This window comes from Hemitrygon akajei, chromosome 8 (assembly GCF_048418815.1).
Source record: "Hemitrygon akajei chromosome 8, sHemAka1.3, whole genome shotgun sequence".
Classification (NCBI taxonomy): Eukaryota; Metazoa; Chordata; class Chondrichthyes; order Myliobatiformes; family Dasyatidae; genus Hemitrygon; species Hemitrygon akajei.
The window spans coordinates 105,368,490-105,394,021 of NC_133131.1; the positions used below are offsets into that span (position 1 = coordinate 105,368,490).

The following is a 25,532-nucleotide window of genomic DNA, read 5'->3' on the forward strand; positions in this document are numbered from 1 at the left end:
TCCTCTCATCCTTCTCTCCAAAGAGTAAAGCCCTAGCTCCCTTAATCTCTGATCATAATCCATACTCTCTAAACCAGGCAGCATCCTGGTAAATCTGCTCTGTACCCTTTCCAATGCTTCCACATCCTTCCTATAGTGAGGCGACCAGAACTGGACACAGTACTCCAAGTGTGGCCTAACCAGAGTTTTATAGAGCTGCATCATTATATCACGTCTCTTAAACTCTATCCCTCGACTTATGAAAGTTAACACCCCATAAGCTTTCTTAACTACCCTATCTACCTGTGAGGCAACTTTCAGGGATCTGTGGACATGTACCCCCAGATCCCTCTGCTCCTCCACACTACCAAGTATCCTGCCATTTACTTTATACTCTGCCTTGGAGTTTGTCCTTCCAAAGTGTACCACCTCACACTTCTCCGGGTTGAACTCCATCTGCCACTTCTCAGCCCACTTCCACATCCTATCAATGTCTGTCTGCAATCTTCGACAATCCTCTACACTATCTACAACACCACCAACCTTTGTGTCGTCTGCAAACTTGCCAACCCACCCTTCTACCCCAACATCCAGGTCGTTAATAAAAATCACGAAAAGTAGAGGTCCCAGAACAGATTCCTGTGGGACACCACTAGTCACAACCCTCCAATCTGAATGTACTCCCTCCACCACAACCCTCTGCCTTCTGCAGGCAAGCCAATTCTGAATCCACCTGGCCAAACTTCCCTGGATCCCATGCCTTCTGACTTTTTGAATAAGCCTACCTTGTGGAACCTTGTCAAATGCCTTACTAAAATCCATGTAGATCACATCCATTGCACTACCTTCATCTATATGCCTGGTCACCTCCTCAAAGAACTCTATCAGGCTTGTTAGATACGATCTGCCCTTCACAAATCCATGCTGACTGTCCCTGATCAGACCATGATTCTCTAAATTTTTCACACATAAGTTGTTACAAAGTGATGCTCTGACATATACTACTAGTTCCACCCTCCTAATTTGACTGAAAATTAAATTTGCCTATATCAGAACTGGCTACATCTTCCTGCCAGACATCCATCAATGATCAGGTTTTCTCTCTGTTCATACAGCCTGACCTGAAAGAACATAACTTCAACCTTACTATTAGCAAAATGTAACGTGGACAAGTAAACACAATCTGCCTCTGCATACAAAATACTGGAAGAACTCAGCTAGTCAGGCAGCATCTATGGAAGGGAATAAACAATTTTTTTTGGGCTGAGATTCTTCTACAAGACTTTAGCATTTGCAGAATCTCTTATCTTTATATCTCTTCACTGCTGTGTTAACCCATTTGGTCTCCCCTTATCGGAGATTTGCCTTTATCCTACCATTCTTCCTATCTTCTGTGCATTTTACAAATATTTGTTTGCTATATTTTGCAGTTCTCACAAACATATATTGATCTGAAAAATTAACTTTTTCTCTTATCAAAACTGCTCTTAACTGTTTCCCTAACCAAAGCTACTGCCCAACTTGCTGTTAGCAGCATTTTCTGTTTTTATTTCTGCTAATCTGAATACTAATCCATTATCCCTTCTTTCTCCTTCCTGTTGCTCATCGATAATTTACTTTCAATCCAGTAAACTTGATCTTAGTTAATTACCTCCGAAGAATATAAACATATTCCTATGCATAACTTTACATATAATTAAGATGTAAACATACATCTGACCAAAGTTATGGTAAGGTTTGTCAGGTGTGACTACTTTTCTAAAGCAAAATCCATGTTATCACTCTGGTTGAAAATTTTCAAGGGTTGAGTGCTCCATCCTTATTTGTAGATTATAATAATCTTTAAGTGACAGATGCCAGGCAAACTGGTCTGTAATATCCTGGTTTCTCTCTTATATTACTTTACTTTTTACTTTATTAATGATTAGATATCTGTTAATTTCCAATGTAAAAGTACCTGAAGCTCTAGGATAGAAATTGCCTGCTCCTGATGATTTGTTCTGTGGTGACATATTCTTAATCTTGAATTTCTAAAAATTAATGTCAATGTGAGGGCATGACACTTTAGTTTATATGAGATGTCTAGAAAAGTGAATTGACCATATGTGTGATTGTGATAGATTGAAAAAGACTCAATTTGGCCATCACTCATTTATTTTCTTCTTCTCTGAGCAATGCCTGACCCTTGTTCCATTTCTTCCCTTGTTCTCCCTATAATTGCCTCCCCATTGCCACATCTCAATGTTTTGCCAACACATTGAAAAGACATTACAGACTGCCTGGTGCAAGATATAGGATTGGCAAGATATCAGAGAATAAATTTGCCAACACTGACTTTTGTCCCTTGTAGCATGTTGTTACTTCAAAATGTTAGCAATCAACTGTGCTGGGAGTGACTCCTGTAAAAGCGACACTAAAAAGCCTAACTACCTCATATTTGTAAGTGTTGCATGTCTCAACAACTTAACACGTGTGCTTTCTTCAAATGTGCAGGGCAATTTTTTTGATGAATTCCAGATTGAAGGTGTATCAGCAGAATATAATGAAATTTATCTGGAACTAACACCTGAAAACCTCTCAAGGTCATTGAAAACTTCCCAGAATGCAAAAGCTGTGAAAATAAAACTGACCATGAAGCATTGTCCATGCATTACCATTGCCGTGGAACTGGTAAGGCCTTTGAAGATATATAATGCCAACAGTTTTTATGTGGTGATATATAAGCAGTTTTTAATATGTCTTTTACCAAAAATGTTTTCTCTACTGTAAGCATCAATATTTTTACATCCTGAGTGAAAATGCTTTTAACATTTTTATGACGTTTGCTGCTTAGTTGTTTGATAATTCTTACAGTTTTGTGAGCTGTAGTAAGGAATATTTCCCCTGTAGCTCATGTCAGTGCTGTACAAGGTTGGCTTTATGATATGGATCATTATGAGGTGATGCATTTTGGGAGGACTAAGAAGGTTAGAACATACACAATGAATGGTGAGGCCCTTGGCAGTATTGAGAAACAAAGGGACCTTTATGTAAAAGTCCAACAATCACCTAAAGTACAATGCTCGCTTTCATTTGCCAAGGCAAAGAACAGGAGCAGGGAGGTTATTGTGCAACATTTTGAAACATGTCAAAGAGAATGGCTGAATGGAAATTAAACTATAAAGGAAATCGACAGCAAAAGACCAGAGTTGCAGATACTGTATAATAGTGTTTTCAACAGTAAGAAATTAAAAAGAAAATAAAGCAGAAGATAAAGATAATACTGTAAATCAGCATAGAATCAAGAACCTGGATTTATTAATGAACTCCTCAAATGTGTTGTTACGTAAATATCTGTGCTTAAAAGTAAAATTGTCAGTTGTCGAATTCCATGCACAAACTATTGACAATTTCACAATTGTACATAAATGCTATTTCTATTATTTGCTGGAAAAGTTAGATATAACTTATTTCCTGTTTTTGTAGCCATCACTTTCTCACCACAGTCGCATTGTTACACATGACATTCCTGTTAGCATTATCCCCAGAAAGCTTTGGAATGATTTTGAAGAACCCAGTGTTCCAGATTTTGATGTAAGTAATGAGGTTTATTTCTTTTTACATTATCATTTCCTAAAAATATACTTTAATATTAAATACATTTATTTCATCTAATTGTAGCACTGCTAGAAGATCCTTCATTACTAACAGTAGGATTTTTGATTTGGTTTATTTTCAGATTCCTTTCTGTATAGTAGTAGAATAGAGAAACCCTTCCTTTATTTTTTTCCTCTCTGAAAAGTGGACATTTTGCCAAGGACAGCATTAATTTTGGTTCCTAATTGGCAAGTCAAATTTAATTTATAGTTAAAGGCATACATGTCCAGGGTACAAATACTGTGAAATTTAGCTTTTGCAGCAGCAGCACAGTACCTTACAAACATCACAACTATAAGTTAATAAACTTAAATTAACAGAAATTGTACAAAAATCACACAAAATATACATAGCAACATTGGTGCAAATTGAGAAGGAACTGGCTGTGCCCACTTTTCTTTATACCTTCTTGTGCATTGCAGTTTCCACGCCAGGCTGTGATGCAACCAGCTGGAATACTTTCCACTGTAATAGTTTATCAGAGTCTTTGAATTTCAAAGTCCTTACATTTCTAAGAGTAGATGCACTGGCATATCTCCTTCATGTTTGCATCTATGTTTTAGACCTAGGATAGATCTTCCAAGATGATGACATCCAAGCAATTGAAGCTGTTGATTCTTTCTGCTTCACCCTTTAGTGAAGATTAGTGTCTTACTTCCCTTCCCTAAAATGCACTGGAAAAGGTGATCGTAAGTCGCCTTCCTAGATGGTTAGAGTGCTTCTATTGAAGATATTCTCAAAATGTGGTTGGGTAGAGAATTCTAGAATTTGGTCCTAGTGACAATCAAGAAATATATATCCAATTTGGGATGGTGTGAGACTGGATGAGATGGTAAAATTGGTCATTTTCCCTTGTACATGAGGCCCTTATTCTTAAAATAGAATTTCTCAAACAGATTATACTTGAGTCATGTTATGTGGAATTGTACCATGTTGCATTTTTGAGAAAAATTGATCTGATTAAACAACTTCTCAGATATTAATGTTCACTTCAACCCCATTCACACATCTTAACTCGTTGTGCTTTGGGCTAGTAAACTCCTCCAGAAGCCTAAATTTAGAAATGATGATTATAATATACTGTAGGAGGTATATTTATTTGTACACGTCAGGTCGGGCAGCATCCGTTGAAAGGAGCAGTCAACGTTTCGGGCCAAGGTTCTTCGTCAGGACTCATGTTGATTTGACCACAGCATCAGCAGTGTACTTTGTGTTTAATATTTATTTGTAAGTGCTACTTTGATCACAACTAATATCAGAGCTAAATTAAGGTATATGAGAGCCAGTGTGATTCTTGAAGTGTTGGGTAATGAGGAGTGATTTAATAGATAAAAGGAAATTTTTAACTCATACTTTGGTTAAAGGAAAGCGAAGCCGAGGGGTTGATGTAATGTGTCCTTGGATCCTGAAAGACCAATTTGCAGAGACTGCATAAATTATATTACAAACACGAGGAAATCTGCAGATGCTGGAAATTCAAACAACACACACAAAATGCTGGTGGAACACAGCAGGCCAGGCAGCATCTATAAGGAGAAGCACTGTCGACGTTTCGGGCCGAGACCCTTTGTCAGGACTAACTGAAAGGAAAGATAGTAAGAGATTTGAAAGTAGTGGGGGGAGGGGGAAATGCGAAATGATAGGAGAAGACCGGAGGGGGTGGGATGAAGCTAAGAGCTGGAAAGGTGATTGGTGAAAGTGATACAGAGCTGGAGAAGGGAAAGGATCATGGGACTGGAGGCCTCGGGAGAAAGAAAGGGGGGGGGAAGCACCAGAGGGAGATGGAGAACAGGCAAACAACTAAATATGTCAGGGATGGGGTAAGAAGGGGAGGAGGGGCATTAACGGAAGTTAGAGAAGTCAATGTTCATGCCATCAGGTTGGAGGCTACCCAGCTGGTATATAAGGTGTTGCTCCTCCAACCTGAGTTTGGATTCATTTTGACAATAGAGGAGGCCATGGATAGACATATAAGAATGGGAATGGGACGTGGAATTAAAATGTGTGGCCACTGGGAGATCCTGCTTTTTCTGGCGGACTGAGCGTAGGTGTTCAGCGAAACGGTCTCCCAGTCTGCGTCGGGTCTCACCAATATATAAAAGGCCACACCGGGAGCACCGGACGCAGTATACCACACCAGCCGACTCACAGGTGAAGTGTCGCCTCACCTGGAAGGACTGTCTGGGGCCCTGAATGGTGGTGAAGGAGGAAGTGTAAGGGCAGGTGTAGCACTTGTCACTGAATGGTGGTGAGCCTATCATTTCGCATTTCCTCCTCCCCCCACTACTTTCAAATCTCTTACTATCTTTCCTTTCAGTTAGTCCTGACGAAGGGTCTCGGCCCAAAACATCGACAAATTATATTACTTGGTTTAATGTCCATTGAGTGTCACGTGGCCAAGTAATATGCATTTTCAATAGATGAGATGCCAATCTGGTTAAATGTCATCTGGGCAGCTAAGTAAACTTGGTTTTTGAAATTGTACGATTTTCCCCATTTGCCACAGAGAGAGGGAGTGAGCATGGATTATAAAATAAATGACTATGCCAGGCAAACATCACAATTATGAGAGCAGGAAGCCTTTCCAAATGTTTATTTTCAGAATATAATCACAATTAAATATATAAACAAAAACATACCAATAATCTTCCTTTATAACATCTGTAATTTTCTTTGCTTTTATAGAGAATCAGCTATGCTTTCTATTTTGCTATAATCTTAATTCTTACAATTTAAAAAAAAGGACATTGCAGAAAAATTGATAAAATATACTAACATGCCAAAAGTGCAGTTAAGTTAAATGTTAGGACATGAGAAATGATGCATATTGGTTAAAGAAAAGTTATCTTACTGAACTGAAAACAGTCTTTCTTTCGGATTTTGGTTGTATGTGGTCACAAGACATTGAATGGAAGACTGCTTTTTTCAAAAATCAGCTAAATCTCAGTCACCTCTGTTATGATTTTTGAATAGTATATTTTCTATCTACCCTTGGCCACCAACTCTTGCCCAATTCCAACTAGCCTTTTATGTACTATTTCTTTGTTCCCATCTCGGCAGAAAAATACATCGAATTCCTCCTAATGTTACTGAACACACTTCTGCCAAAGGCTGAATTGCTAACATATGCATTTATTTGGTCCATCCTTCCTTTATTATATATTGCACCTAAGTTTAATGCAATTATTCATGTACTTCTTGTATGAATCTACTTATCATTGATTTTAAAGGTCAGTATTTATCTCCCAGTACTGAAGACCATGAAGAGTGTTGTGGAAAGAATGAAGAATCTTTCTAACCATATTGTGAGTGTGTGACTCTGCTCAATTAATTAGTTTTCCATTTTGTTTACATTGCCACCTTAATTGCTGAAAAATATTACTGCTGGAAGAGAAAATTAGAAGTATTTAAGTATTCTATCTACATATAAGTGGGTACAATGAATGGGGATATTATAATTTAGTGAGAAGTTTTTCATTTTTGAATCTTTGGACTTCTCTGTTTAGAGCTGTTTGTGCTTAGTCAGTGGACGATTTGGGACAGATGAACAGATTATTTTGGTATCCAAGGGAACTAAGAAATTTTAGGTCAGCTAGAAGAGTGAAGTTGATACAAAAATCCCACTTTGATCTCAGTGATACATTGAACAGGTGTTGAACCCAGTGAAATACTCCTATAAAATGAAGTATCTGGGAGTACAGTTAGACGAGAAGCTAGACTGGACTGCCAACACAGATGCATTGTGCAGGAAGGCACAGAGTCGACTGTACTTCCTTAGAAGGTTGACATCATTCAATGTTTGTAGTGAGATGCTGAAGATGTTCTATAGGTCAGTTGTGGAGAGCGCCCTCTTCTTTGTGGTGGCGTGTTGGGGAGGCAGCATTAAGAAGAGGGACGCCTCACGTCTTAATAAGCTGGTAAGGAAGGCGGGCTCTGTCGTGGGCAAAGTACTGGAGAGTATAACATCGGTAGCAGAGCGAAGGGCGCTGAGTAGGCTACGGTCAATTATGGAAAACCCTGAACATCCTCTACATAGCACCATCCAGAGACAGAGAAGCAGTTTCAGCGACAGGTTGCTATCGATGCAATGCTCCTCAGACAGGATGAAGAGATCAATACTCCCCAATGCCATTCGGCTTTACAATTCAACCGCCAGGAGTAAGATATGTTAAAGTGCCGGGGTTAGGACTCAATGTATTTAAGTAAACTAAAGAACTTTTTAAAAGCTATTATTAATGCTTTTTGAGAGGGTGATTTTAGATGCATATCATATTTTTACTGAGTTTAGTATTGTATGTAATTAGTTTTGCTACAATAAGTGTATGGGACATTGGAAAAAATGTTGAATTTCCCCATGGGGATGAATAAAGTATCTATCTATCTATAAAACAAGACAATTATTGAAGGTATCCCATTTTGTATTTTATACTAGGTCTTTAAGACCCAAGTGCTCAGCTGTTAGATAATAGATTCTTGGCCCACAAAATTCTCTATTTATATTTAATGGTGAATGTATTGTGTTTTAGTTTGGCAAGGGTCATCTTTATTTTATGGGGAGGTTTGATAGAAATATATAAAATATTGAAAAGCGTGCGTGCAGGTGATAATGGAAAGCTCATTCCTTAGATGGAAGAGTTGTGAGCATGAGTCACAAGTGATAAAACATGGAAGAATTAAGAATGATAGCTACTTTTTTTTTTACATGTGGTGTGAATAATTGGAACCTGGAATGTACTGGAGTTATTGAAACCCAGAATGTACTGTCTGCTGATCAGGGAATTGAATAAATATGTGGGGGGAAATTGTAGAGTTGTGCAAAAGGAGCCAGCAGTGAGTTGAGACATCAGAAAGTGGGTATACATAGAGTCATGAGATCGTAGAGCACAGAAAAGTGTCCTTAAGGCCCGCCTTGCATATGATGCCTCTCCACACTAATCCTGAGCAATAATCTAAGTGTGGTCAAACCAACATTTTTTACAATTGCAACATGACATCCCAACTCAAATACCTTGGCCTATGAAGGCAAGTAAACCAATTGCCTTTTCACTATACTACTCATGTGTGTTGCTTTTTTGGGATACAATGGGTTTGCTCCCCAGGATCTCTCTGTACAGTAATGCTGTTAAGATGCCTGTCATTTCCTCTGTATATCTGAACAGAATTTGACTTCCCAAAGTGTATTACTTTGTACTTCTCTGGATGAAATTCCATCTGCCACTGCTCTGCACAACTTTTCAACTGATTTCTGTCATGCTATATCTTTAAACAACCTATTCATTGTCTATGATTCTACAAATTGTCATGGCATCTAACCATTCCATCTACATTCTCATACATGCCATTCGTATGCATAGATATATTGCAAACAACAAAAGTTTTATCCTCTATCCATGATATACACCACTTGATATAGATTTACAGTTATAAACATGTTCAGCTACTCCTAGTGTCTGCTATTTATCACCAGGTAATTTTGGAACCAATTTGTCAACAGGTCTTGAATACCTCATGCCTTTATCTTCTGAAATAGCTCTCAATGTTTAATCTTGTGAAAGACATTACTAAAGTCCATATAGACAACATTTTCCACCCTGCTTTTGTTAGACTCCTTTTTAACATCAAAAAGTTCAACCAGATTTCTGAGACACTATCTGTCCTGTTGTCTCTTAATCAAGTGTTGCCTTTCCAAATGTATATAAATCTTCTCCAACAACTTCGCTACAATTGATGTCAGGTTCACCTTATTTAAGGACCCAGTGTTACCTCATTGTTGAATATGTATTTGTGAAAGGAAGCAGCAGAATGCCATTTGTACTGGCAGGACGCTGCTACTCAGAGATACATAATCCATCAATTGCTGATGAAATTATTCTTAGCATAATTTTAGACACATTCTTGAACTGAAATATTTCCTTAGTTACTTGACATTGTTAGTTAATTTAGTCATGGCATTAATGACTAGCTTAAGTCAAAAATGTTTTTTTATCTGTGCAATTTAGGTCATTGAAGCCAATCAGAATGGAGAAATGAATTTGAAAATTGACACTGATTTGGTGTCTGTCACAACACATTTTAAGGAACTTGGGAATCCTCCTTGGGGTAAGTAATGTATAAAATTAAAATGTACACATTGGAAAATTTTAAGAAAATCAAAAGGAGTGCAGAACTTTTAAGCTTGGTTCTACATTCATTTTCAATATTGCTTCAATGGTAACTTTTTAATTATCTGTTGCATAGTCAATAATAGTCAAAACTGTTAGAAGTCATGATGGAAAAGCATGTTTTTTTTAATTAGTTTTTTAATACATTTTCTACATAGCTACAGATTAAAAAAAACCCCGGATCAAAATGAAGAACATTGATACAGTGCAAAAATAAACATACAATAATAATATGATACAAAGAAAGATAATTGAGAAAGCACCCAAATTGAAGACATGTAAAATTAGTATCCTCCCCAAGCCCCGCAACAAAAAAAAAGCTCCAGACCAACCACAACACAATATAGAAAATATAAATCAGGACAATCAAACCCCCAAAACTGTAAATACACTTTGCAACAGAAGATATTAATGCCTACTACAAAAAAAAAGGAGCTGAAAGCAAGGGACCGAAAAAAAACCTTAACTAGTTAAGAGGAAGGTTATGAAAGTACTCAATAAAAGGTCCCCAGACCTTATGGAACTTTAAATCTGAATTAAGGGCTGAATAATGAATTTTTTCAAGATCTAAGCAGGCCATAATATCGTTAAGCCATTGAGCATGTGTGGGCGGGGCAACATCTCTCCATCTAAGGAGGATTAAACGTCTAGCCAGGAGAGAGGTAAAAGATAATATTCGACACTTAGTCGAACTCAGACGTAAATCTGCCTCACCCCAGAAACCGAACAAAGCAATTAAAGGGTTAGGTTCTAGGTGGTGATTCAGAATATACGATAACGTTATGAAGACATCTTTCCAAAATTTCTCCAAGCTAGGACAAAGCCGGTACATATGAATGAGAGAGGCCTCGCCCCTTTTGCATTTATCACAAAGCGGACTGATGTTAGGGTAAAACCAAGATAATTTGGATTTAGACATATGGGCTCTATGAACAATCTTAAACTGTAAAAGGCAATGGCGAGCACAAAGAGAGGTTGAGTTAACCGATTTGAGAATCGAGTCCCAAGTCTCATCGGATAAGGAGGAACTTAAATCATGCTCCCATGCCATTTTAATTTTATCCACAGGGGCATGTTGTAGGGCTGCTAATTTATCACAAATAAATGATATTAAACCTTTACCTAGTGGATTAAAAGAAAGAAATAAGTCCATAACATTTTTCTCAGGCATTTCAGGGAAGTTAGGGATTAAAGGAGTAATAAAGTGTCTAATTTGGAGATATCTAAAAAAATGAGCATTAGGCAGATTGAACTTAGCAGAGAGCTGTTGAAAAGAGGCGAAGCGATTATCAATAAAAAGATCTTCAAAATGTCTAATGCCCTTCCTATACCAATCATGGAAGGCTGAGTCATACGTAGTAGGTAAAAAAAGGTGATTATGTAAGATAGGGCTAGAAAAGGAAAAACCATGGAACCCATAAAATTTCCTAAACTGAGCCCATATACGCAAAGTGTGTCTGACAAGAGGATTAACAATTAATCTGGACAAACTACTAGGGAGTACAGAGCCGAGAAGTGCAGAGATAGATAAATCTTTAGTGGAGCTCAACTCCATTGCCACCCAATTAGGGCACTCGGGTTGGCCATGGAAAAAAGACCAAAAGCTAGCACAACGTATATTGGCTGCCCAATAATATAAACGAAAGTTAGGTAAAGCCATGCCACCCTCTTTTTTAGATTTTTGGAGATAAACTTTGTTAATTCTAGAGCGCTTATTCTTCCACAGATATGACAAAATAATAGAGTCTAAGGAATCAAAAAAAGATTTAGGAATAAAAATTGGGATTGATTGAAATAGATATAAAAGTTTAGGGAGAACATATATTTTAACAACATTAATACGACCTACCAAAGACATAGATAGAGGTGACCATTGTAACAGATTCTGTTTAATAGTATATGAAAAATCGGCAAAATTTTCACGAAAGAGATCTTTAAACTCCTTGTGACTGTAATCCCAAGATAAGTAAATTGATTGTGGACTACTTTAAAAGGGAGATCACGAAATGTTAATTCTTGTGCTTCTTTATTAATTGGGAAAAGTTCGCTCTTATGTAAATTAAGTTTATATCCAGAGAACTGGCTAAACTGGTCAAGAAGTAAAAACATTGGAGGTAAGGATGTAGACGGATTTGAAAGAAAAAGTAATAAGTCATCAGCATAAAGAGAAACTTTATGCTCAACACCCCCTCTCCAAATCCCGGTCAGTTCAGGACAATTTCGAAAAGCTATCGCCAAAGGTTCTATAGCCAAATCAAAGAGAAAGGGACTTAAAGGGCATCCCTGACGGGTGCCACGTTTGAGGTTAAATAACTGGGATTTCTGAGAATTAATTAAAACAGAGGCAGTAGGACACAAATACAGCAATTTGATCCAAGAGATAAAACTTTGACCGAAGTCAAATTTTTCTAAAACTGCAAAAAGGTAGTTCCACTCTATACGATCAAATGCTTTCTCCACATCAAGGGAAATAACACATTCAGGAATCCCAGTCGGAGGTGAATATAAAATGTTAAATAAACGCCGAATGTTAAAAAAAGGAAGACGGTTTTTAATAAAACCAGTTTGATCATCAGAAATAATAGAGGGGATAACAGTTTCTAATCTATAAGCCAAAACTTTGGCCAAGATTTTAACATCAACATTAAGCAATGAAATTGGCCTACACGAGGAACACTCTGTTGGGTCTTTACCCTTTTTTAATAAAAGAATAATAGAAGCCTCATTGAAAGAGGGTGGCAATTTGCCGTAGTTAAACGAGTCAGATAATACTGAAAGTAACTGAGGGGAGAGAAGTGAAGAGAATGATTTATAAAATTCTACGGGGAACCCATCAGGTCCAGGAGATTTCCCTGAGGACAATGCAGAAATTGCAGAAGATATTTCTTCTGATGATATAGGCGCATTAAGTTTGGCTTTAAAATCAGATGAAAGTGAAGGAGTATTCAGATTATTTAAAAAATGATCGATAGAGATATTGTCATTCAAAGATTCAGAGAAATAAAGTCGAGAATAGAAATTTTTAAATGCGTCATTGATTTCTAAGTGATCAGATGTAAGGTCTCCATTCTCCTTCCGGATCTTTGTAATATGTTGTTTGGCTTTGGAACGCCTCAGCTGATTGGCTAGAAAATTACCAGATTTGTCACCATGAATATAAAAATGACTCTTACTTTCAAGAAGTTGGCGTTCAACAGGTTGAGTGGACAGAAGATTAAATTTAGTTTGAAGTTCTACACGTTTCTTGTATAGTTCAAGATTCTTAGTTTGAGCATACAGTTGATCCAATTCTTTAATCTGATTAATGAGGTCTAATCAATCTGCACAGGACTTTCTATTAAGATTTGCTGTATAGGAGATTATTTGACCCCTCAGATATGCTTTCATGGCATCCCAGACAATCTGGGATGACACTTCAGGTGATGTATTGGTGTTAAAATAAAAGGTTATCTGATCCTTGATAAATTTTAGAAAATCATCATCCGATAGTAAAGTCGAATCAAACCGCCAGTGTTTATTCCTCTGAGGAAGGCCAGGAAAATTTAAGGACAGAGTAATTGGGGCATGGTCAGAAATCAGTATACTCTGATAATCACAAGAATAGACAAATGGAATGAGTTGATTGTCGAGTAAGAAGTAGTCAATTCTAGTAAAGGTATGGTGAACATGTGAAAAAAAAGAATAATCTCTCTCAGTAGGATGAAGGAGACGCCATATATCAGAGATACCATAATTAGAGAGAAACGATTGAATAGCTGAGGCAGATTTAGTAGGTGGTCTAGTAACAGAGGACGATCGATCCAAACTAGGAAAACAAAGGAAACAGTGAGTGGTGTTGGAACTGGAGAATTCACCCCACTCTCCCAACCCAAAACTAGACGGCTACCAAAAAAAGCAGCTAGCTCTACCAAAAAAATTAACCCAAATATGACTTCCAGTTCTGTGTCATTAACAACAGTTCCGTATAAATACTATAGCAAATGGTAACTAGTTTATGCACTAGAAAACATAACAAATAGGAACAGCTTCAGCAGGTGTGAGACTTAATACAAAGAAAATCAAGAGAAAACCAAAACTAACTTACCCGTGAAAAATTATAGAAGATTAAAAGAAAAAAAAGGGAGGGAGAAAAGAGGAAAATTATAGATTCGAAAAGAGTACTTATCAACCATTTACAGAAAAAAAAAGCAAAACTTAAACTATGAATCAACCAACAGGGAGGCCTTCAATAGAAACTCCCAACCTCCAAAACAAGTTAAAGTCAATTGTAGATCTCTATTGATAAAGTTATACAAGAATACAATAGATTGCACAAGTACAATCTAAACGTCCGCAGGGAAACATTGAACTCGGATTATCTATTTAGAAAGAACGCACCAAGGAAAAGCATGTCTTCTTTACCTAATTCTTAAATTGTTCTTTGTCATAATTTCATTTGTTTTGTTCATCTTCATACTTAATTTGTCTTGCAGCTTAAGCTATATGCCAAAATAATCCCAGTAAATGGAACAACAGCATTAACATGGAAAATTATGAATATATCTAACAACAGTGTTGACTTAATAAGTCATTGTTATTCTATCTGGCTAATGAAGAAAAGCCATCATTACTTTTTTGTTGGGTCTTTGACAGCAAATTGAAAACAAAAATCATTCTAGTGAACATTTGACACTGTTGTATTGATTTTCAATAAGGATAGACTATTTGGCATTTGAATGATCATTTCCTCATTTTTCACTGGGTTCCAGATTTTTTTTTGATTCTGGGCTGGTGCTAACTTTCCACTTAAATGTTCATAATTTCAGGCTGCAAAAATATAGCAGTCCCTGCTTTTGTGAACTTTTCAACCTCCACATTCTAATCGTGCCTAATCAAACCAATCCAATCTGCCTACACGTGCTTTTTATCCCTGTATTCTCAGCATATTCATCTGTTTATTGAAGAGCCTCTTAAATACCTCTATTGTACCTGCCTCTTCCATCACCTACCAACTACCATAGAAACATAAAAAACCTACAGCACAATACAGGCCCTTCAGCCCACAATGCTGTGCCGAACATGTACTTACTTTAGAAATTACCTCGGGTTGCCTATAACCGTCTATGTTTCTAAGCTCCATGTACCTATCCAGGAGTCTCTTATGGTATCCACCTCCACCACCATTGCATGCACTCACCACTCTCTGCGTTAAAAAAAACTAACCTCCGACATCTCCTCTGTACCTACTTCCAAGCACCTTAAAACTGTGCCCTCTCGTGTTAGCCGTTTCAGCCCTGGGAAAAAGCCTCTGACTATTCACACAATCAATGTCTCTCATCATCTTATGCACCTAATATAGTCAGAGCCTCTGCAATTTCCCTATTGCTTCTTTTAACAGCCTGAGACATATTTCATTCAGAATAGCAATTCAAACCCATTAATATTTTTTAGTTTATTCTGTTTATTACACTTGTCATTATTGTTGTTGACTCATGGTGACCCTATGGATAGTGTAGTTGTCCACAGGGTTTTCGTGGCAAGATGCGAAAGTAGATTGCCAGGCCTTTCTTCTGCTGCTGCCCAGGTGGGGACCTGGCCAGATTCGAACTCAGGACCATCTGCCTGAAAGTCCAGTGCTGATGCCATTACACCATCAGCCAGCCAGCGTATGAAAAAACTTGTGTCATGCATCTCCCTCTCTCACCTAAAATGTATTGCACTAAAATCTCAGGTATTAGAGATTTCAACTGTTGGAAAAAGATAACAATTATTTATCTATGACTCCCAAATTTTATAAATTTCTTTCAGATCTCTCCTCAGCCTCCTTGTAGCACATGCCATCCATCCAGGCAGCATCCTAATATAAACCTCTTCTATGCCCTCATCAATGCCTCCGATCATTCCTATAATGGGTTGTCCAGAAATGAATGCAGTACTCCAAAAGTGGCCTGCAACATAACGTACTGACACTTTAACTCATTTCCTCGACTTAACAAAAGCAAGCATGGCCTATGACTTCTTTACCACCTTATCAACTTGTATGGCCACTTTCAGGGAGCCATTGAACTTGGTCCCTCAAGATCTTTCTGTGAATCAATGCTGTTAAGGATCCTGTGTACTTTCCCCTTCCATTTTTTCTTCCAAAGTGCAGTACTTCACACATGGCTGGATTAACTTGCATTTTCCATTTATCTGCAATTGCTTCATATCCTACAATATTATTTGGGTATCTTCCACATAATCCACAAAAATAAAAGATTGTGGCAACCCACTTTCTGCGCAGACAAACCGGCTCACAAATAGCCAGTGCGCGGGGGGAGACTTTGGTAATGCACCTCTGATGTCATTTCCGCCCGGAGAGGGCGGGCGCTAGGGATTAAATGCCAGCACCACGAAGTTTGAATAAACTAGTCTCGAAACAACTTACCGCCTGCGTGTCATTATTTCAGCGCTGTGTAGCACATCGCTACATTGGTGACCCCAACGGTCCAAATGGGATTTGGATCAAAGATGAACGACTCTTCATCTGTTCACGCAGTTTCGCTAAAACTGCCGACTTTCTGGACGCTGCGACCACGCGTGTGGTTTAGCCAAGCAGAAGCCCAGTTCCAGATTCGGCAGATATCTTCTGATTCCACGCGTTACTATCACGTGGTGAGTGCCCTTGACCAGGAGACAGCCGCCCAGGTTGCGGATTTCATACAGTCGCCCCCGGAAGAAGGCAAATATGAAGCATTCAAAGCGCTGCTCATTGGGACCTTTGGCCTCTCACGGCGTGAGCGCGGTGCCCGCCTGCTTCACCTGGACGGTTTGGGAGACAGACTGCCGTCAGCATTGATGAACAAGATGCTGTCCCTGGCTGACGGACATAAGCCCTGCCTCATGTTTGAGCAAGCGTTCCTAGAGCAACTGCCCGAGGACATACATCTGCTGCTGGCCGACGCAGATTTCAGCGACCCCTGGAAGGTGGTGGCCCGGGCAGACGTGCTGTGGAAAGCCAAGAGGGAGAGCGTGGTGTCCGTCGGTCAGATTACCGAGCCACGCGCCCAACATCGGACCAGACCAGGCCTGGCAGGGGGGCGCACACAACACAGAGGCAGGAGTGAGGAGGCCAGTGAACAGTGGTGTTTCTACAACCAGCGGTGGGGCACAAAAGCCCGCTGTTGTCGCCCGCTCTGCAAGGGCCAGGGCCAGGGCCAGCTGCCACTAATGACTATGGCGGCTGGCCACCAGGACAGCCTCTTGTACATCTGGGACAAACAGTCGGGACACCGCTTCTTGGTCGACACCGGAGCGGAAATCAGCGTCTTGCCCCCGATGGGGTACAACACCCGCAACAGGAAGCCAGGACCCACACTGAGGGCTGCCAACGGCAGCACGATATGGACCTACGGCACTCGCACAGTGCAGCTGCAGTTCGGCGCCAGCCGGTTCACGTGGGACTTCACACTGGCCACGGTTGCCCAACCACTCCTGGGGGCGGACTTCTTGTGAGCTCACAGCCTGCTGGTCGACTTGCAAGGGAAAAGACTGGTACATGCCGAGACTTTCCAGATGTTCTCCCTGGGTGAAGCCAAGTTGCCGGCCCCACACCTGGACTCCATCACGCTGTCGGACAATGAATTCACCAGAATCCTGGTGGACTTTCCATCGATTCTGGCACCGCAGTTCATGGCAGCCATGCCCAGACACGGGGTTCAGCACCACATCCCGACCAAGGGACCACCCCTCCACGCCCGCGCACGAAGGCTCCCCCTGGAAAAGCTCCGCCTGGCGAAGGAGGAGTTCAAGAGGATGGAGGAATTGGGGATCATACGGAGGGCCGACAGCCCATGGGCCTCCCCCCTGCACATGGTGCCCAAAGCAGCAGGGGGTTGGAGACCATGCGGCGACTACCGCAGACTGAATGAGGCTACAACTCCAGACCGCTACCCCGTGCTGCACATACAGGACTTTGCAGCAAACCTGCATGGGGCAAGAATATTTTCCAAAGTAGACCTTGTCCGGGGATACCATCAAATCCCAGTGCACCCTGAAGACATCCCCAAAATGGCACTTATCACCCCGTTCGGCCTGTTCGAGTTCCTCCGAATGCCGTTCGGCCTGAAGAATGCCGCACAGACGTTCCAGCGGCTAATGAATGCGGTGGGACGCGACCTGGACTTTGCGTTCATCTATTTGGACGACATCCTTATAGCCAGCAGTAGTCGCCAGGAGCATCTGTCCCACCTTCGCCAGCTCTGCTCCCGCCTGAGTGATTTCGGCCTCACGATCAACCCGGCCAAATGCCAGTTCGGTCTCGATACCATCGACTTCCTGGGCCATAGGATTACCAAAGACGGGGCAACACCTCTGCCCGCCAAGGTAGACACGATCCGCCACTTTGCCCGGCCCAACACGGTCAAAGGCCTACAGGAGTTCGTTGGTATGGTGAACTTCTACCACTGTTTCCTCCCCTCAGCAGCCCATATCATGCACCCTTTGTACACTTTGATGTCGGGTAAAGGCAAGGACATTACTTGGGACGAGGAGGCCGCGGCCGCTTTCGTTAAAGCCAAGGAAGCCTTGGCAGATGCCGCGATGCTGGTGCACCCCAGAACGGACGTTCCGACTGCACTCATGGTGGACGCATCCGACACAGCAGTCGGTGGGGTGCTGGAGCAGCTCATCGAGTGGCGCTGGCAACCCTTGGCGTTCTTCAGCAAGCACCTACAGCCACCCGAACTCAAGTACAGTGCTTTCGACCAGGAGCTGTTGGCACTGTATCTGGCAATCCGGCATTTCAGTTACTTCTTAGAAGGCAGGCCATTCACCGCGTTCACGGACCACAAACCGTTGACGTTCGCGTTCACGAAGGTGTCCGATCCCTGGTCGGCTTGCCAGCAGCGACATCTGTCCTACATCGCTGAGTACACGACGGACATCCAGCATGTCTCAGGAAAGGACAACGTCGTGGCGGACACACTCTCCAGACCAGCTGTCCAGGCCCTGTCCCTGGGGGTGGACTATGCAGCACTGGCGGAGGCGCAGCAGGCAGACGACGAGATGCCCAGCTACAGGACCGCAGTCTCGGGTTTGCAGCTGCAGGACTTTCTCGTAGGCCCAGGTGAGAGGACCCTCCTGTGCGACGTGGCTACCGGCCAACCTCGCCCCTTCGTCCCGGCAGCCTGGAGGCGGCGAGTTTTCGACTCCATACACGGTTTGGCACACCCATCTATCAGGACAACCGTCCGGCTGGTCTCCAGCAAGTTCGCGTGGCACGGACTTCGCAAGCAGGTCAGTGAATGGGCCAGAACGTGCATGCAGTGCCAGACAGCCAAGGTGCAGTGGCACACTAAAGCCCCGCCGCAGCAGTTCAAACCCACCCACCGGAGGTTCGTCCACATTCATGTGGATATTGTGGGCCCCCTACCAGTGTCCCGAGGAGCGCAGTACCTCCTAACTATGGTAGACCGGTTCACGAGGTGGCTAGAGGCGGTCCCGCTCACCGACACATCTGCCGATTCCTGCGCCCGAGCACTGATTGCAACCTGGGTAGCACGCTTCGGGGTACTGGCCCACATTACCTCCGACAGAGGCGCCCAGTTCACCTCCAGCCTGTGGTCAGCTGTGGCCAGCCTGTTGGGAACGCAGCTACACCACACTACTGCCTACCACCCACAGTGGAACGGACTAGTGGAACGCTTCCACTGTCACTTGAAGTCGGCTCTCATGGCCCGCCTGAGAGGACCTAACTGGGCGGACGAGCTTCCCTGGGTCCTGCTTGGAATTCGCACAGCACCCAAAGAAGATCTGCATGCCTCGTCGGCTGAGTTGGTGTACGGCGCACCCCTGGCCATCCCAGGAGAGTTCATACCAGCCCCAAGGGGGCAAGAGGAAGAACCCGCAGCAGTCCTGGACAGACTACGCGAAAGGCTCGGCAACCTGGCCCCCATACCGACTTCACAGCACGGATGGACCCCGATCCATGTACCCAAAGACCTGCAGAACCATAGTTAGTGTTTGTACAAAGGGGCAGACACCGGGCACCGCTACAGCGGCCATTCAAGGTGATCATTAACAATGGGTCCACGTATGTTCTGGATATTGGGGGGAAAGAGGAGGTTTTCACGGTGGACCGACTCAAACCAGCCCATGTGGACTTGGTGCAGCCGGTCGAGATTCAGGCACAGTGGCGCAGAGGCAGACCTCCCAAACAGAGGCTGATCTAGACTGTGGACATTGGGGGGTGTATCGCCAGTTCTGGGGCAGGGGGGGGGTTATGTGGCGACCCACTTTCTGCGCAGGCGAACCGGCTCACAAATAGCCAGCGCATGGGGGGAGACTTTGGTACTGCACCTCCGATGTCATTTCCGCCTGGAGAGGGCGGGCGCTAGGGATTAAATGCCAGCGCCGTGAATTTTGAATAAACTAGTCTCGAAACGACTTACCGACTGCGTGTCGTTATTTCAGTGCTGTGTGTAGCACATCGCTACAAGATCTCATTATTAGAATTAACAAGTTCAAGTTGATAAATATATTGTTAACAGTTTTTTTTTAAGTTTATATTTTGCAAAAGGGTTATGATGCAGTAGATTGTTTGTTAAATGTTATCTAAAATATTCTTTTAAATAGTTGAAGAAGAAACCCAATCTTATTCTTTCCAAAGAAGAGATTCAACAAATATGGCTAAAGCAAAGATTGATATCAAGAGGCTTCTACAGTTTCTTGCTGGGCAACAGGTCAATCCAAGCAAGGCTATATGCAGTGAGTAGAGAGTTCTTTTTAATCTATTTGACAAAGAATTTGTTGGACTCTATCTTCAGGACAAGATCTTTTCGTAATTCTGATCTTTGTGATCCATCCTCCCACTGTGATAATAACTCACCCATTCTAGATTTCTTGAGTAAAAATATTTACTTAAATTCTTTAAATAAAATTGTGAATTTCATTATTTTCCTTCAATATCATAGTATCAATTGTTAGATAAGGCATCCTTAATTTCTCTTTCTCTGTGCATTGTAATCCAGTGAACATGTTGAACAGTTTGTAAAGATATTAAATGTAGGGTCTACCATAACAATATGGTATCTGGATCTAAAATTGCATCACCTACAATATTGTACCAGTTCATTTCTTTACTAACATAAAATATTTTTCAAAATCAAAGAATAGTTTACCAGAAATGTTACTGAATTAGCACTTACCTTGGATTCTTGGAAAAGGGATCTAGCAGCAGAGGGAAATAATTTTAAATTTTAAATTTAAATATTTTAAATTTAGTTTTAAATATTGAGTTTTAAAAATGAGTTTTAAATATTCAATATTGTTCTTCCTTTCTCATTGAGCTGATATGTCCATAAGACCATTGCATGGTACTGTATTTGCCAATGTGGAGCGGAAAGCAAGTTTGTAAATCTGGTTGTAAAGGATGTTGGGAATGGTTCCGGTGGAGTGCCACAGTAGAGTTGTAGGGCAGATGGCAGAGAAGGAATGCCAGGGGTGGGAAATAGAGACACACCCAATCCTGAGAGATCAGGCAAAGTTATTTGATTCCAAACAATTGGTTTATGAATTTTGGCGTTACATAATGTCTCTCTGATGCTTCCCACTCCCTCCCCTTTTCCAACCATGATTCCCCTCTCCCTGCCTCATCCCCACTCGAAGTCCACAATAGAGACCCATATTAGAATCAGGTTTATCATCACTCACTTATGTCATGATTTTTTTTGAGGTAGCAATACAGTGCAATATATAAAATTACTACAGTACTGTGCAAATGTCTTGGGCACCCTAGCTATATATATGTACCTAAGACTTTTACACGGTACTATTTGTAAAATATTCGAATTAACATTTAACTATCATCAACTTTAAAAAAAGTATTGCAGGGTGCACATTAGAGTAAGCATTATGACCAATAAACAGTTGCCACTGAAATTTCAAACATTAATTTTCCTTCCTTCCTCAGAAATTCATTTTCTTCTTAAATACTTTCTTTCAAAATTCTTCTTTGTCTTTCCACTTCTTTAATGTACATTTTCATTTCTGTCTCATCTCTTCCATTTGTTTTTTATTCTTTGTTCTTTATTTCAATAATTTGTATATCTGATCTAGAAATTTAGCCTGAAAATGAAACAACATAAATTTTGCTGAAAAACATTTGAATGGAAGGTTAGAGAGAAAAGGAGAAAGCACAGAAGCCGAAGTCAATAATTTGCCAGCCATATTACTACGACAAGGCATTTGTATTGGATGACCTAGGTTTTATAACTGGCATATCTCAATAACATATTTAAAATTTTCTTCATAGGAAATAAGAGGTAATTATTGGTTCCATTTTAACCAAACTCTTTTTTTTTACAGATATAGTGAATAAAAAAGTTATTCATTTTGTTTTGCTACATGACGATGTCTCTCTTCAGTACTTTATACCTGCTCTTGCATAAGAAGGTAGCTATCAACATTTAACTACGTTGTGGGCTCTTGTGGAATTATCGCACTTTCTTGAAAAGACTGAGCAACCTTGCAAAGAAGATGACTCCACTAGCTGAGAATTAGCGCAAGCATTGTAGTTTTTACAAGAAATTTGTAAGCTTTAAAACTTGGAAAAATGATTGCAAGTTGAAAACAAAGCCTGACAGCATTTCAGACTCAACAAGATAAATATCTCTCTTCAGCAAATTAGAACATTGTCTTATTGACTATAGATGTTCAAAAGTTTCTTAATTTAAATAAGTGTATATTCAACTCAAGTGTTTATCATATTGTTATATATTTTTTCCAGAGTAAAAGAATCACATTTTTTATCAACTTAAGATTTACTTTTCCTCTGTGCTCATGTTTCCTGAATAACCAAGGAAACATACTGTGACATACAAGACCATACTGTGCCTACTCTAATAAGTTGCTGCGATGTGTTTACTGTTTCACCAACAGTTGTGTTAACAAAAATATTGGTACTTGTATCATTATTTCGTCACTGTTGTTATGCCCTGACAGTTTCTTTGTTCATCTTCCCTGTTTTTATGTACACTGATAGTTTTGGTTTTGTAACCACTCATTCAGCAATAAAAGTAATGCTAAGTTAGAAGAGATAATATTCCAGTTTTCTCATACATCCTAGCTCCAGGACATGACTATTAACAATTTCTCAGAGTGGTGGCCCAACCTTCCTTCCACCATAAGGTCGAGTGTGGGAATGTTAACCATTGATTGCATCATGTTCAATTCCATTCAAAGCTCCTCAGCAAACGAAGCTGATTATGCCTATCTTCAGCAGGGCCGAAAACAGGATTCAGATATAGGCTAATGTTAAGGGATAAGCCACATTTTGCCATAACTGTGCCAGACAATGACCATCTCCAACCTCTGCTTGACGTTCAATTACATTGCCTTCACAAACTTACCATCATCAATATTCTGATCATCATCAGTAATCAAAAATGCAACTGGAATATCCACATAATAAATATGATAGCTGCATGAGGAGCTTAGTTATCTAGAGGGGAATGATTTGCTCCTGACACCTTAAGGCCTTTCCACCACCTACAAGGCACTTTCCATTTACCCATAAGAATGCAACTCCAACAACTCAGGAAGCTAAAAACAATCAAGGAAAAGTGGTCTGAGTGATTGGCATTTCATCAATCACTCGAAACAATCACTACTGCAGATGTACCATCTCATACTCTGAGAGCACCTCAGAAACTAACAATATGAATCACCAAGAGAAACAGGGCAGCGTTATTCAAATGAAAGATGAAAGTGGGACAATTAGAAAGTTTTGTGGATATTGCGGAAGGTTGTCAAATGGATACCGCGGGATACAGATTAGCTGGAAATATGGATGGAGGTGAGGAAGACTTGGCAGATGAAACTTAATCTGACAAGCATGAGGTTTTTCATCTTGGAGGTCAAATGTAAGAGGAAAGTACATGGTAAATGGCAAGTCCCTAAGGGGTATTGATGTAATTAGTATGCAAGTCCACAGTTCTCTGTAAAAGGCAATATAAGTGGATAGGGTGACAAGGAAGGTATATAATGCTTGTCTTTGTTAAAATTAAGTAACATTTGGGAAGTCATGTTGCAATTGAAAAACTTTGATTAGGTCACATTCAGAATGACGTGTGTATTATTGCAATTAATAAAAGATCTAAAGAGGGTGTAGATTAGGCTCAGCGAGATGTTGCCTGGATTAGAGAGTATTACCTGTAAGGAGAAGTTGGACAAACTTGGGGTGTTTTCTCTGGAGTACTGGAATCTGAGGGACAACCTGATAGACTGTAAGATATAGGAGCAGAATGGAGCCATTTGGCCCATTGAGTGTGCCCATAAAGTTATGACAGGAACAGATAGGTTACATAATCAAATTTTTTTCCCCAGGATGGAATTGTCAAGTACTAGAAGGTAGAGCTTTAAGAGGGAAGAAGTTTTAAGGAGATTGGCAAGTTATTTTTTATGCAGAGGTTATTAAATGCCTGGAATGAGGTGCTGTGGAAGCAAATACATTTATATTTATTTATTTATTGAGATACAGCATGGAGTAGGCCCTTCTGGCCTTTAGAGCTACACCACCCATTAATTCCACGATTTAATTTTGGCCAAATCATGGAACAATTTATAATGGCCAATTAACCTACCAACTGGTACATCTTTGGACTGTGGGAGGAGACCCACGCGGTCATGGGAAGTACGTACAAACTCCTTACAACAGCGGGAATACATGCATTTGGAAAACCACATAAGCAGGAAATTGAGGATATAGACAATAAGTGGGCAGTTAAAATTAGTTTAAATCAGCACTGCGGTTGACACAGACATTTTGGGTTGAAGGCCTTGTCCCTATGATATGCTGTTCTGTGTACAAGTGCATTGCATATCACTCTGACCCGAAAATGATCACTGGTCTAAATGCTGGAACTTTACTGAAAAGCATTGTGGGACACCCTTGCAAAGCTTTTCACCACCTTGATGGTAATTGTGGATGGCCAATAAATCCTGAACTAAAAAAAGTACATTTGGTCAGCAAGTTATACGTGATCTCATGCTGGGTTTTCTCTGCAATTCCAAATGAAACTGAACTAAGTAAATCTGGATTTATTGAATGATTTGGAATCCCAAATCTAGAAGTTTGCCATATCATTGGTCTCCAAAGTTGTTCAGCATTCAAGCGCAACTTTCCTGGGGTTCCCCAGGCTTAAACTAATATGCAGTCCAAATGTGGATTCTAAGACAAAGAAACAGGCAACTTACTTAAACAATAGTGCTTTAATTTTTATTCACATGTATTTGAGCTTTACTTTAAAATTTCTATTTTTAGTTTAATGCAGTTTTACTTTATTTCAATTGTAATTTTTAACATGTTAAATCTATTTAAAAATCAATTTTCATCTGTGACAACCATCAAAGCCAGGCTGTCAAATGCTATTGGTGATAGCATTCATGAAGCTGGATGCCCATCTGCCATACAACCCTGGACCAGATAAATGGAATGGGGGTGGAGGGGGGGGGAGTGGGGATTCAGGCAAAGGCTGTAGGAGTGGGAACAGACGAGGCCCTATATTTTTCATTTGCCACCTACAGAATACAAAACCATGACATTTAGAATAATCTTTGAATGTTCTATAGTTTCCAGATTTGTTACTGTAGATTGGAGGAGAACAAATGTGACTAAATTAGTTAAAAAAGGAAGCAGGGAGAAAACAAGCAGCCTATTAGTCTAATGTCAGCAGTAGGGAAATGATAGAATATATAATATAATTTAATAACAGTAAACTCTGATAAAAATAAAAGAAC

At 40.5% G+C, this 25,532-nt stretch overlaps 1 protein-coding gene across 1 annotated transcript in view; it reads left to right on the forward strand.

Moving 5' to 3' along the window:
* hus1 (HUS1 checkpoint clamp component) overlaps positions 1-22,827 on the forward strand; it is a 29,305-nt gene extending 6,478 nt beyond the window's left edge. Inside the window, exons 3-8 of the mRNA XM_073054353.1 lie at positions 2,473-2,649; positions 3,445-3,552; positions 6,846-6,920; positions 9,615-9,714; positions 20,370-20,501; positions 22,101-22,827. Coding sequence (XP_072910454.1) covers positions 2,473-2,649; positions 3,445-3,552; positions 6,846-6,920; positions 9,615-9,714; positions 20,370-20,501; positions 22,101-22,183 — 675 coding nt within the window. The 3' untranslated portion in view covers positions 22,184-22,827. The remainder of the gene's footprint in view (positions 1-2,472; positions 2,650-3,444; positions 3,553-6,845; positions 6,921-9,614; positions 9,715-20,369; positions 20,502-22,100) is intronic.
* Positions 22,828-25,532: the final 2,705 nt, after the last annotated feature.